The 15,154-nt window shown below is 39.6% G+C and overlaps 1 protein-coding gene across 2 annotated transcripts in view; it reads right to left on the minus strand.

Moving 5' to 3' along the window:
- The window catches only part of RCBTB1 (RCC1 and BTB domain containing protein 1), a 52,486-nt gene extending 37,934 nt beyond the window's left edge, over nucleotides 1-14,552 (minus strand). The window contains exons 1-5 of one of the 2 annotated variants that reach the window (XM_089519055.1): nucleotides 14,441-14,552; nucleotides 10,000-10,205; nucleotides 7,687-7,837; nucleotides 5,733-5,899; nucleotides 3,409-3,567 (exon numbers count right to left, since the gene is read on the minus strand). In XM_089519055.1, the coding sequence (XP_089375181.1) occupies nucleotides 3,409-3,567; nucleotides 5,733-5,899; nucleotides 7,687-7,837; nucleotides 10,000-10,122 (600 nt within the window). In that variant the 5' untranslated portion in view covers nucleotides 10,123-10,205; nucleotides 14,441-14,552. Of the gene's footprint in view, nucleotides 1-3,408; nucleotides 3,568-5,732; nucleotides 5,900-7,686; nucleotides 7,838-9,999; nucleotides 10,206-14,268; nucleotides 14,406-14,440 lie in introns of those variants that run through there. The other variant, XM_089519056.1, reaches the window with a different exon arrangement.
- Nucleotides 14,553-15,154: the final 602 nt, after the last annotated feature.

Here is a 15,154-nt window from a genome sequence, read left to right on the forward strand (position 1 = left end):
TTAAATGCCATTCTCTATCCCTCAAACAGTATAGAACCCATGTTTAATTGGAATGATGCTCAACAAACAAACCAGCAGAAGAATGGCCAAGGAAAAGACAGGGAAAACTAGGAGATTTTACTTTATTCCACCTTTCTAACCCCACACTTCCATTTTCATGTTGGAATTCATGGTCATTTTATTGCACCTTCTCATTAATTTCTGCTAAATCCAGATGAATTTTGATTTGAGCAAAGATATGCAAATTGATTTTGGGACGTGAGTCCCATCTTATAAAATTCACAAATTGAACATCTTACTATAGATGACACTGAAAAGTAGGGTTTATACCTCAAAACAAAAACAGAGCAGCAAAGGGAGTGGAAAGTGTGATATTAATTGTTTGGAGGATTTCTTTATTTATTTGTAGTAAGTAAACATTACTCTGTCGATGGCTGCAGAGATGACCAGCCCTGTTGCTAATTGTTGTAAAGGCGGCTTTTGGTTTATGATGAATGAGAGACCTCTAAGAGCTCTGTTCATCACCATCCTTGCTCAGGTCTTCCAAGCTCAGGACCGTGGCTTCCTTGATTGAGTCAATCCTTCTGTAATATGGTCTTCCCCTTTTTTACTGCCTGCAAATTTCCTGAGCATTATTATTTTTCCAGTGAGTCATGTGTTCTTATCATATGCCTCAAATATGAATGTTTTAGTTTAGTCATCTACTCTCCTAGGACGAATTCAGGCTTAATTTGCAATTGTGGAACCCATCGTATCTGCAGAACTCTCCTCCCAGCAACACATTGCTCTTAGAGGTCTCTCATTCATCATAAACCAAAAGCCGCCTTTACAACAATTCACAACAGGGCTGGTCATCTCTGCAGCCATCAACAAAGTAATGAGTTTAATTTCCCCTCCCACCTGGAAGATTAGATGAATACAGAAAAAGTACTCTTTTAAGCCACAACTCACAGACTTCTCTAACCAACAGCAGTGGCCATGCTGATTGAGAGATACTGAAAGTCACGATCTCAAAAGTACTTTTTCTAAGATATGGGTCTTGGAAGTGAAGCAGTGTACTATTCAGCTCCTCAAAAATCACTATTCTCACGTGTACTAAAGAAATAAAGAACCCTGTTGTGAAACAACCCAGCTCCTCAGGAAGTTGCCTGGGGAGCCCAAAGGTGGACTGCAAACTGACAAGCTCATATCTATCCCATTATTATTAACCATGTGATAGGAACATTACAGGCGAGATGGGAACTGGGAAAGAACTGAAAGTATCAGACATGGTAGAAACCCACTGTCTGGACACTAGATCTGGTACATTTACCACATAACAATAGGCTTAGTATACAATCACAGAATCAGTGTTGGAAGAGACCACAAGGGCCATCCAGTCCGACCCCATTCTGCCATGCAGGAACTCACAGTCAAAGCAACCCTGACAGATGGCCATCCAGCCTCTATTCAAAGGCCTCCAAAGAAGGAGACACCATCACTCTCTGAGGGCGAGTGTTCCACTCTCGAACAGCTCTTACTGTCAGGAAGTTCCTCCTAATGTTTAGGTGGAATCTCTTTTCCTGTAGTATGCTTTCATTGTTCTGTGTTCTAGTCTCTGGAGCAGCAGAAAACAAGCTTGCTCCATCCTCAATGTGACACCCCTTCAAATACTTAAACAGGGCTATCATATCACCTCTTAACCTTCTCTTCTTCGAGTCAAACATACCCAGCTCCCTAAGCCTTTCCTCATAAGGCATGGTTTCCAGAGCACCATTTTGGTGGCCCTCCTCTGGACATGCTCCAATTTGCCAATATCCTTTTTGAATTGAAGTGCCCAGAACTGGACACAGTATTCCAGGTGAGGCCTGACCAAAGCAGAATAGAGTGGCACTATTACTTCCCATTCTAGACACTATACTTCTATTGATGCAGCCTAAAATCGCATTGGCCTTTTTAGCTGCCTGTTGACTCATGTTCAACTTGTGGTCCACTAGGACTCATAGATCTCTTTCACACATAGTCTTGTTATGCCAGGTTTCCCCAATCCTATATCTATGAATTTCATTTTTCCTACCTAAGTGCAGTATCATTTCTCACTGTTGACATTTATTTTTCAGTTTTGGCTCATCTTTCTAATCTATTAATATCATTTTGAATTGTGATCCTGTTCTCTGGAGTGTTGGCTACTTCTCCTAAGTTGGTGTCATCTGCAAATTTGATAAGCATGCCCTCTATTCTTTCATCCAAGTCACTAATAAAGATGTTGAATAGCACTGGGGCCCAGGACAGAACCCTGTGGGACCCGCAGATCACTTCTCTCCAGGATGAAGAGGAGCCATTTTTGAGCACCCTTTGGGTTCAGCCAGTCAACTAATTACAAATCCACCTAACAGTTGCATTGTCTAGCCCATATTTCAATACCTTGTTTGCAAGAATATCATGGGGGACCTTGTTAAAGGCCTTATTGTAATCAAGATTTCAGAGAAGCAGATTTGTTATGTTTCTCATGCAAAGCTTGGAGTATAAAACTGTGCATGAAGGCTAACAAATTCTCAGGATTTTTTAAAACTTTGAAGAATTTGAAATATTGTGGAATATGCCACCAGGGAAGGAAGGAAAGAAGGAATTATACACAGAGAGAGAAAGAATGAACAGGGGTGTACTGTGGCATATTTAAATTCAAATTAATGTCATATACTAATATATTTTCCCAGGTCCCTGACAAAAAACCATTCTTACTCCCATCATGCGGGCAAATGAACCTGACTTCTTATAATCTAATAACAATACATATTCCACTATGGATGTTCCACTTTCCAGTGGCTAGACTTTCTGCAACTTGAAGAATTCTTTTTGAAGTTACTTTCTTATGTACAAAGTTACAAATGATTTCTAAATCTATGTGGTATTCAACCAGTGCTTTTCTGCTGACAGAAGAACTCTCTTAGCAGAACAGAGGGGATCTAAATCTTAAGAATTATCTACACATCCCCCTAGAGTCCCAGCATGACCTTGCATGCCACTCCAAGGAGTACTCCAACCCACGAGTAGAGTTTATACTGACATGCAGAGGGAGAAAGAATAACCAAAAATCCCCTCTCCCTGTTCCATTCCTCCATCACACCACTGGAAGTAACATAAAATGGATGCCAACCTATATATTTTCCTTCTATATGCTCAAGCATGTTCTTAGAAATATATTCTAAACCCTGAAGGGAACATGTCTTTGCAGGTATACAATATTTCATAATGGAACATAAAACAGCTGAAACATAGAGGCAGTGACTGTACAGGTTAAAACAAAAAAACAACAACATCAGTTTAATTAAAGTTTCTGGTATATCTTCTATATACAGCTTGTACTGTACTTCATTATTTCTCTACACAGAAGCAGAGCCAAAAATAGGAGGATCACAGAATGCTTACCTCACCATTGTCTACTACAGCTATGGAAGAGGTCTGGCCACATGCAATGCTGACCACAACTTTAGTCTGTATACAATTGGAAACTTTACGAGGAGTTGGCTGATTTGCGGTTGATCCAGACCCGACTTGGCCACAGTTGTTATAGCCCCAGGCGTATACCTTTTCAAAAAGGAAAAAAAATGGAAGGATACCATGGGATTATAGAGAGCCAGGATGGTGTAATGGTTTGAGCACTGGACGATGACTCTACAGACAAAGTTTTTATTCCCCTCTCAGCCATGGAAACCTATTGAATGACCATGGGTGAATCACATACTCTCAGCCTCTGAAAAACCATTAACAGGTTCGCCTTAGGGTTGCCATAAGTTGGAAACGACTTGAAGGCACACAACAACAAAAACCCATGGGACTATCCTGCAAATGTTCATTCAGAAGCAGAATTTATTTTAATAAAACATTGTTTTTTAAAAAAGAAGAATAAAAAATTGCCCCAAAGCATCTAAAACATCAGAAGCTTCTAAAAATTCTGCAGGACAGAAGTAGGTACCAGATTTGCAAAGGATAGGTGGTTGATCTTTAACAGAATTTAAAGAACAAAATTCTCTTTAATAGAATTGCTATCGATGCACCTGGCTTACAAGAGAGTGCAAAATTAATGTTATATGTTTCAGTTTCCATATTAAAGAAATACAGTTCTTTTCAAAGTCCCACAGCATGAAGGACACAACAGGGAAGTATGGCTATTGTGTCATGATGACTGATACTGTATCATAATACTAATTACAATTACTAACTTCCAACTCACCATTTAACATTCTATATCCTGCTCTCAACGTTTAAAGCCCTCCATGGACTGGCCCCTCCTTACTTATCAGACCTTATTTCTCCTCACCTTCCCACTCAGGCCCTCCGCTCTGGTAGTCAAGGTCTGCTGTCTCAACCCAGGATTTCCTCTGCCCCATCTCGGATTCGCCCCTTTTCACTCGTTGCCCCTTACTCCTAGAACCTTCTTCCCCCGCGAACAAGAGCCATCACTTCTTTAACCAGCTTCAAAATGGAGCTGAAGACCATCTTGTTCAGAGAAGCGTTCCCAGGCATTGCATAATTGTCACTTGCTATTTGATGCTCTTTTGTCACTTGCTATTTGATGCTCTTTTGTTGTCTGTTTATTGAATCATTTTCTGTATTGCTATGTATTTTATATGTATTATCCTACCAGAAAGGCTCCTTCCCCACCACCACTCCCTTCTCCTTTTGTGTCGTGTCTTTCTAGATTGTAAACCTGAGGGCAGGGAACCGTCCAATTAAAAAGACTGCATGTACAGCGCTGTGTAAATTTACAGTGCTTTATAATTAAAGGTTAATAATAATAATAATAATAATAATAATAATAATATACCTGATGAAGATCAGTTAAGACAGATCTGCTGTAATCTTGTGTCACCTTTTATTTAACATAACTTTATATTTTGCTAAGTAATAGAGGCACTAAGAAACCCTGTTAGAGAATTGTGAGGATGTGTATCAAGACACCAGCAAGAGTGCTCTGTGTGCATTGGTACGCAATGTGCAGTGGTTACTTAGCTGGCTCTGCTATGTAGTAGTGTAATAGCAGCCCTCTACTAGATATGGGCCTTATGAAACTGACCAATTATATTTCTTGCATACATAAATCCACTTACAGAAACACAACTCTGATACAGGGTTGTGGATTAAAGTCATCATTCACAAAAGCTATAGCACTTTTAGAAATGTACTTGCTATGGCTTTTATGCTGCAGAGCTTTTAGAAGCATTATATCCAATATTTTAAAGGCTAAATTTACAATCTCTAGTTTTGCTTTATTTTGTTTCTGCCATGTGCCTCTAGGGTGTTTCATAACTTCACAACAACATTCCTTAGTACTTTGAGAAACTGAATACAATATTTAATCTGGTGTTGTTGCAAGTTATTCAGGTAAACAGCTTCTCCTGAAATTAGGAAGTAATACAAACTAACTGCTTTAAAGTCAAATAGTTTAGAGGATTTTTATATTGCCTTTCACCTAGCTTTTTATCTACCCTTTTGTTTTTTTGCATACAACATGTTAAAGACTGTCCAAAAAGAGACTTTCACAGGCACAATGGTAGTCCATTTCCTTTGTAAACGAAATGACTGTACACCATAAAACATGTTATCTGTTATGATAAGATTTCAAGCAGAAACATTTCACTAGCCAATTATTAATGGCAGCACATCATTCACCATTCAAGGACAGCTTTTTGAAGACTAAAAGACTTTCAGCAGCAAATGTTTTAGCAACTAGTTGAAAAGAGAAGACTTACATCACCATCAGAGGATAGCGCTAATGAATGATGGGATCCACAAGCCACTTCAATTACTTTCTTGATTAACAAATTGGTACAAACTTGAATAGGTGTGACACCCTGGTTCGTGGTCCCATTTCCAAGCTGACTATATCCATTATGGCCCCATGCATAAACTTCACCATCTATGGAAAATACAAAAAACCAAAATTTCTACATAATAATATTTACTTAAATTTAAGAGATACTTAAGTGATTATTTTCAATTCCAACTATCAGAACCAGAAAAGAAAAATATTAGCTGAACAATCAAATTTTAACTTCCAATTCTTCTGCTTACCCTCGCAGGATAATTAGAAACAGAGACAACTGGAACTGGCATACATTAACTGGAAAAAAGTGAAGTTAATGAAAGACAAACAATTAGCTTATTACTGTTTCCTTCCAGCTCAAAGGATCAAAGTACTCCATACAAAATCCTTCAGTATACAGTTCAAGCTTAGCACAGATCACTGCCCACTCTCAGTATTTTGAAATCATGTTGATGTCCCACTAGAAGCAGTATAATTCTGTAAATAAAGCAATCAGCTTTCACAACCACAAAGAAGAAACTCCATACATGATTTCAGTCATACACCAAGGCATTGCACCAAAAAAGACAATCCTTCTATCACCATCAGCAACAAAAGCATCCTGCCTTCTTCCCAAGATTGGACATCAATACATCATATAAATCAGAATGATTGCAATATAATTAAAAACAAGCAACATGTCAACATTAAAATCAATATGTTAATTAAAATTAACATATTAACCATATTTAAAACATATACTTTAAAGAGGGAAAAAACATGGTTGAAACAGTACAATTTAAAACAATGCTCCAGGCTCTTACAGTCTTCCTTTAATGTCTCCCGCTCTAAATGACTGTCTGAATTTTTTTTTAAATGTATGAAGAAGGGGCCAATTTTAGCTTATCTACAGAGGAAGTTCCAAAGTCTTACAGGGAGTCACTTAGAAGGCCCTCTCTCTCTCGTGTTGCCACCAACCATCCTTATGAAAATGGTAGGGTTGAAAGAAGGGCCTCTCTTCCAGATCTCAGGGTCCAGACATACTCATAAGGAGAGATGCATATCAGAAATCCTAGACCTAAGCCATATAAGGCTTTATAAATAAAGTGCGAATGCAGTCCCCCACTACCACAAATTATGCAGTCGAGTTTGATCAGTTGATCGTAATAAATCTATATAAGGCTTAATAGATCACAACTGGCACTTAGAATTGTGCCTGGAAACAGACTAGCAGCCAATGGGGATGTTATAGTAGGGAAGTTTATTTCACTCTGTATCCAATGACATTTCCAAATGCTCTTCAAAGGTAAGTCCACACAGAGCACACTGCAGTAATCCAAATGCATGTATACATAGTTCATGTTAGTGGACAGGAAAAGTGGACAGGAAAAGTGGATGAGTGCATGAACATATTTACTTTGAGGAGACACGGCAGGGATGAGCAAACATTTTTCTGTGGAGAGGGCAACATTCCCTTGTGGACTATATGTTAGGAGTTTCGTGGAAGTAGTGGATGAGGCTAAGGTCTGTGGTAAATAGTGAAACAGTGCATCACAGAAGAGTCCAACCATCTTCTCTTTCTCTCTCAATGCAGCGGACACCTGAAATTAGGCACAAAACTACTACAGATGACGTGTGTGTGTGCTCGTGCGTGCGTGCAGCTTGAGAGTTACAGGCTGCCCACTCTTGGTTTAGCATAAGAGGCTGGTGATGTCAATTCCTGTTTTTAGTCCGAATACAAGAAAAGAGATATAATGAAACTACCGCCAATAGGATGATCCCTCACAAATGCATCTCCAAAATAGGAGCAAGTCACTCAGGTCCCCTTTCTAACAAATGCTTCCTTACATTTATTAGAGAATATACAACTAGGATTGCTAAAGAACAAAAAGATTTCCTACCTTCTGTACTGAGTACCACATGAGGCCCACTTCCATAACTGATACTGCGAATCCGCTTTCCACATAAGCTTTCAAGCTTCTTTGGTACAATGGTGCTCTGGTTATCTCCAGTTCCCAGACAATTACTACAGTTTAGTCCAAATACAAAAACCTGGAAAGAAGCCGATCAATCAACATTTTAATACTTTCATTTATGACAATGGTGATCAAGATGAAAGTCAATTGTTCAATTAGACTGTGTGAGCATCTGTGCATGCACATGTATGTGTACACACACACACGAGAGAGAGAGACTGCATTTTAGGAACTGAACAGGATTTGTACTTTTCAGTTATAGCTTCTATACCAAGATAAAGATAGCTTAGAATAAAGGCAAGGCATAATAAACATGAAAGAGCCTGAACTACCTGCAACTGAAGCAGAAGTAACTGGGAAGAATATCTGGCCAGGATCCACTGGGTACTTGTGCTGATAGGAGAAGCAAGTACAGTCTGCCCATGCCATGACTTGAGGTCACGCGGACAGCAAGCTCCAGTGGGACAAAATAGTGTGGGTGCCACAGGCGCGTACGCGGCGCCAGACATGGAAACATCACCATAGGAATCCACAGGATTCCAGCATAGGCATTTTTTCTCATATGCCGGGGGGGGGGGTCTGGAACAGATCCCCCGCATATAGGAAGGACCCACTGTACCCAATGAATAGAGGCCCCTGACTTCTGAGGTCTCAAAAGATCTGGGGTAAAATTATTTGGTATCCAGAGTCTTGAGGTAAATTGTCATCATGGCACACAAATCCATCTGCATCTGGAGGCAATTTTGGGATGGAGGGGGGCAAACAAGTTGAAGCTTAATCCAAACAAGACACAAATGCTGTGTGATAGGAAAATCTGTGGGCCTGTATGAAGATAGCATTCCCCCTAAAGAACCAAGTACCTGGGAGTTCTCCTGCATCGATTCTCCACAGGCTGCCATCAGCCTTCAGTTCCTTCATGGTTTAGGAGCAGGTTATATAGTCTGACTGTACAGGAACCTATCTTGTGCTTTTAATGTACTGAGCCTTCAGTTTCTACCTGATGCTACTGTATGATGTTTTTTATATTTTAAATACATTCAGCCCCCAGTATCCATGGATTCTTTATCCACTGATTCAAGCATCCACAGCTTTAAAATATTAATAATATACATAAATTACAAAAAGCAAACCTTGATTTTGCCATTTCAGATAAGGGAACACAATTATACTATGCCACTGTATTTAATGGGATTTGAGTATCCACAGATTTTGGTATCCCCAGGGGGGGGTCCTAGAACCAAACCACAATGGATACCAAGGGCTCACTGTATTATTTTTATAGTTTGCCTATTTTATATTTTAATGTAGGCCATAAACTATAATGTTTCTACTTTCAAAAACAGGCAATTTGCCATAATTTGTAGAGACTTTGCACTGGATCTAGGAACTGCCAAGTTAGCACACACACTAAAATTAAGGAGATGCTGATCACAGATAACTTACACTGTTTCTCCCCTGTTACTATCTCTCCAATATGCTCATTTCTCATTTTGTATATTACTATTGAAACATGAAAGTTCTTCCCTTTTTTGCACTTAGTAATCTCTCTGTCTTGTGGTTATGATTCCTTCTCAGAAAGGTCTTCACACTCATAGCCCAATGCTAAAGGTATGCAGTCTATCCCAATGTGAGAGAAAGGTGATATATAAATCCTTGAAATAATAATAAAAATAAAAATATGGCCCTTCAGATGATTTGGATTTCAATTCCCATCATGGCAAATAGTAAAGAATTAAACAAGTTGAAGCTACAAGCATCTGGAAGACAAGAGGTAACATACTGCTACTATAGATATTTACCAAGCAGTCCTAGTGAGTGCAGTGACATTATTTGGGATTAAGTATTCATAGCATTATAGTTTCAAGTGTCTATTCAGAAGTCCACCTTGCTGAATTTGCCGGGACAAAAAGTGTATGACTTAAGATTTAGTTGTTGAGTAAATAATTCCAATGTGCCCAGAGAAAAAATTAGTAGAAATCAGTTAATTTCCTAATAGTCAGAGCTAGAAGATACAATTGTTCAGTATAAAAAGTTTAGGGGCTATGAGAATAAGTTGGTTTTTATTATGCTCTAAGGAGAATTTAGTTGGCTATCAATTTTTATAATTAATTTTAGAATCTTATTAATACCACTAAAATGCAAATTATCTGTTACTTAGATTTATGGACAGAATAACCCTTTTTTGTCAAGCCATTTAAACAACTAAAAACATTTACATGGCTGTCTTAATGTTCTTACCTCATCATTGTGAGTTATGTATATAGCTTCATTGGCAGAAGTTCCAAACACACATGCTTTCCAGATAGTTGCTATTTCTTGAGGTGAAAGCAATGTAAATATCGGCCACTTTCCTACATCCATCCTGATACATGCCGATCTTCATAACAGACTTAAATATGTTGGTGTATCATCTACGATTTAATAAAACAAATTCATGGAATAACCTGGAATGATAAAAAAAGATGTTTAGAATAGGCTACTCAAGATATGAACAACCTCAATATGCCAGAGACATTTTATTTGAGGAAAATGAGGAATTAATTACAAGCATGGAGGTATCCCAATATGTCATTATAGAGATATGAAGGTTGAGGGAAGGAGAATGTGTACATTATAGTTTGAATGAAGAACAGAGGCAGACACTGAAATAAACTATGAAATATTGTCTCTACTGGAGTGAATAAAATGGTTTTTCAGTGACTACTAACTCAAAACATGCAATATGAAGACTTTAATGCAAGGCTACCATATTAAAGTTTAAAATGATGTGTATTACATTGCTTAAGCAGTCAATAAGCTTAGGTTTAATAATAAAAATCTGCATCTACTGTATTTCCATGCCACCCAACAGTTGTCTGTCGGGATGATGGACGGAAGAAGCTTCAAGACTTTCAGAAATTTTATGTCTCTGAAAATGGTTATACTCTATTTAGTTTTCTCACCCGGGTAGGGTAACGATGGTCAGAAAGTGCAGGATTTTGTGATAATTCCCTTGAACCTTTTTCTACCCCAGCCACATTTAAGCAGCCATAAATAATTTAACTCTCACATCCCAGAATGATTCTTTTTGACTCGGAAGACCCCCAGGATTTGTGGTTGAAAAGCTGCTCTGCCATCTTCTTAATACCAAATATCAAGAGTCTGGTCCAGGAGGAATCTACCCCTTTTGTTCAGTTCCCTCTTGTTCCAAAACATTCTCCAGCATATAATATCCAAGACCTTCCTTTCAACATTACTATCTCATATCTGTGTTGAGACTCCTCTTTCTACACAGTCCTGAACAGAGAACTGGCAGCATTCTGGTGGAAGCCACCTTTGTGGCCAAGTGCTTTCAATGTCATATCTACCAACCTAAATTTGTTTTCAGATGCTCACTACTACATTTACCCACAGCACTGGTCATGACCCATTATCCCTGGGATGCCTAATGTCAGTAGCCTTGCAAGCCTATCACCAACCCAGCTGCTTATGTCTGTAAGGATCAAATCTCTCAACATTTATTTTAAAAAAGCAACCTTGCCTATGCTATTGCCCTAGCTACCTAATTACTACCTATCACGAGGTTCAACTTTGGGTGGATACTGATTTTTTACATTTAACAAACTCTTTGACAATTTCAGAGGTTACGCTCATGACTTGCAGGAAAGCAGAAAAATGTTGCCATACCACCTGGATATCTACTTAATACACATCGGATTGAGACTTGCCAAGAAAACCCCATTATTGGTTTGCTTTGTTGCTGTATGCCTCCAACTCATTTTTGACTCACAGCGACCCTAAGGCAAACTATCATAGGGTTTTCTTGGTAAGTTTTCTTCAGAGGGGATTTGCCATAGCCATCCTCAGAGGATGAGAGAGTGTGACTTGCCCAAGGTGGGTTATTTATGTTCGAGTGGGGAATTAATCCAACACTCTTAGTCCAATACACAAACCTTTGTCTTAGGGCCACCATAAATCAGAAATGACTTGAAGGCACAGAACAACAAACAATGAATGCAAGGATACTTTAATCAGCAGCCTGCACAGCATTTATAATATGCATGCTATGTAATTTTACCAATAAGGATTGCAATACTGTTCATTTCTATAAAAGTGAGTACTGACGATCACATATTCTCCAAAGGAGAGGCAAAAAAGGAAGACACACATGACGGAGGACCCTAAATGTTTGAAGCAAGAAGAGAAGCTCTACAGGCCAAAATGTCCAGTTTTTCAGCACATCCACATCCCAACAATACAAAAAGAGAACTTACATTCCTCATGTAAGCATATTAACTGTTAAGCCCCTTTGATCCTTTCCTTGCCACTGTGATGCCTAGGTCCTAAGTCTCCTGTAACTACGTGAAAGGAACTGTGGGGCACTCATGGCACAATCAAGTAAACACCAGAAATACAGATCTCTCCTTCAGCAGTTGCTTGTTGACATTGGAATTTCTGCTTAGAGAAGACTACCTCAAAAGCAACCATACATTTGTGCAAACAGGTGAAAAACACCATCCAGCTTGTTTCAGTTTAAAGAAAACATGCTTCAGAAAAGGCATAGGAATGTCACCCTTTCCTATCTATCCTTCTCCACTGCAAGAGGAAAACTATAAACAGAAGACAAAGAGGCTTTAGCAAAGCACATCCCTCCCCAGGTTTTAGGACAACCTGCTAACCTCTTGGATCATTGATTCATGAACTTTTCAGATGATGATGATGACAATTTGACACTAGATCAGATGTTTAAGGAAGCCAGCATGGCATAGTGGTTTGAGTTGAATGGTGACTCTGGAGATCAGGATTCGGTTCCCTGCTTGGCCATGAACCCCTTTGGGTGACCCTCTCAGCCTCAGAGGAGTACTCCATGGTAAGCATTGCCTTAGGGTCACCATAAGTTAGAAACTACTTGAAGGCACACAACGCACACATACACAGATGTTTAAGGACTAATATCAAGTTTTTATCTTGCTGTAAGCCACCTTGGGTTTTATGTTAGGAGAAAGATGGGATATACATCAAGGGAAGGGGGGGATGCAGTGCCACCTAAGTTTTCCTGACCATTAACAGCAACTGTTATCACCTGCTGCAAAACAACCCCCCCCAAAAAGTGCTAGAGAGTTCACAGGATTCAAGCATAGTTCATGAACTCCCAAGTTCACCTGTTAGCAAACCAGCAAACCTTGCCCTGACAGATACAGTCAGCCCTCTTTCTCCATGGATTCAAGCATTCATGGCTTGAAAATGTTCAGAAAAAGTATAAATTCCAAACAGCTAACCTTAATGTTGCCATTTTATATAAGGGACACCATTTTACTTTGCCACTGTGTTTAATGGGACTTGAGCAGCAACAGATTTTGGTATCCATGGGGGTTCCTGGAACCAAAGTGCAGCTGATGACAAGGACCCACTGTACTACTGCTGCTAGAATTCAAAGATATAGCCATGTTAGTCTGTGGAATTAGTCTGTAGAGAGACCTTGCAGCCCCTTTGAGACTCACTGAAAGAAAGAAAGTTGGCAGCATGTGCTTTCCTAGACTAAAGTCTACTTCCTCAAATACGTATCATTATCATCATCAAAAGATATAGCCGTGTTAGTCTGTGGAATCTAGAGAGATCTTGTAGCCCCTTTGAGACTCACTGAAGGAAAGAAGTTGGCAGCAGGAGCTTTCCTAGACTAAAGTCTACTTCCTCCGATGCATTTAGACTACTACTGCTGCTGACCAAACACACAACACAAACTCTAAGGGTCCTGATAAAGATGCACACACATACAGGGATGTAGTGGTTTGAGAGTTGGACTAGGGCTCTGGAGACCAGGGTTCAAATCCTGACTTGGCCATGTAAACCCACTGGGTGACCTTGGGGCGAGTCACACTCTCTCAGCCTCAGAGGATGGCAATATCAAGCTCCCTCTGAAGAAAACCCCATGAAAGGGTCACCTTAGGGTCGCTGTAACTCCAAAATGACTTGAAGGCACAGAACAACAACAACAAACACACTCCTGCTTTTCTCCTCCTATGTTTTACTCCATTCACCTAAATTTAAGGCAATTAAAACAGAAGGTTTTTAAAGACCAGACTGGGGCGGGTGGGAGTTGGATTCTTTTAAATCTATTTTAAACAGTTTAATCTTTTTAACAACATTTTATTCTTTTACATGTTTTAATAGGGTTAATAATTCAGTTTTTCTGTGTTTTTAACTATTTTTAATCTTGTAAGATGCCCAACACCCCCTTGGGCCCCGTTTTGGGGAAAGTGGGAAACATAAATAAATATAATAATAATAATAACAATAATAATAAATACACTGTAACCAATAATAGTAATAATAGTAATATACACTGTAACTAATAATACACACTGTAAATAAATTTAATAATAATAGTAATAGTAATAATAATAATAATGTACACTAAATAATATAACAATAATATATGTTGTAAACATAATAATAATAATATGTTGCAAATAATAAGAGTAACAATAATATACACTGTAAATAACAGTAATACTACTAAGAAGGTACCAACTGCCCCCAAAGGCCAGTTTCCAGAGGAGGAGGAGGAGGCTTGCAGGCGCCCCCCTGGACTACCATTCCCATGGAATAACCGTCTGCCCAACTCAGTCTGCGGGAGAGGTGGCTGCCTGGGGGTCAATAAAATACATTAAACCGAATTAAAACCAATAACAGCCGCCACCTTGGAAGGGCGCTGCTGGTGCAATGCAAACCCGGGCGGCGCCTGCCTCCGTCCCCCACCAAGAGCCAGCACCCCCTCGGCCTCTCCCCTCCGGCTCCGATGGCAAAGTCCGCGCGGGCGCCCCTTTAAGTCGTTACTGCGCAAGCGCGGGAAGACACTCCGAAGCACCAACGCCTTCGCCCTCGTCACGTGACGCGGGCGCCAGCCACACTCGCCTCCGATTGGCTCCCCCCTCGCGACCATAGAGGCAAGAAATATAGAGAACCAGCAGTAGAGGAGGAGGAGGAGGAGGCAGGAATCTTTGGTCCTGAAGCTGGGACTCCTCAGACCTCCGGAGGGAAGCCTCAGGGCAAAAGAGGGCGCCGCCAAACGGAGGACATGACCCGATAGTATTCATAAACACACATATATATATCTAATAGGTGTATATGTATATACAGTGGGCCCTTGTTATCTGCTGGGGTTTGGTTCCAAGGTCCCCCGTGGATAACAAAATCCGTGGGTGCTCAAGTCCCATTAAATATAATGACAGAGCAAAATGGTATCCCTTATAAAAAATGGAAAATCAAGGTTTGATCATTTGAAATTTATACTTTTTTGGAACATTTTCAAACCGTGGATGCTTGAATCCGTGTATAAAAAAGCCATGTATAAGAAGGGCTGACTGTAGATAGACAGGTATATATATATATATATATATATATATGTGTGTGT

This window comes from Sceloporus occidentalis, unplaced genomic scaffold, assembly GCF_023333645.1.
Source record: "Sceloporus occidentalis isolate IW3139 unplaced genomic scaffold, rSceOcc1.0.p SCAF_4, whole genome shotgun sequence".
Taxonomy (NCBI): Eukaryota; Metazoa; Chordata; class Lepidosauria; order Squamata; family Phrynosomatidae; genus Sceloporus; species Sceloporus occidentalis.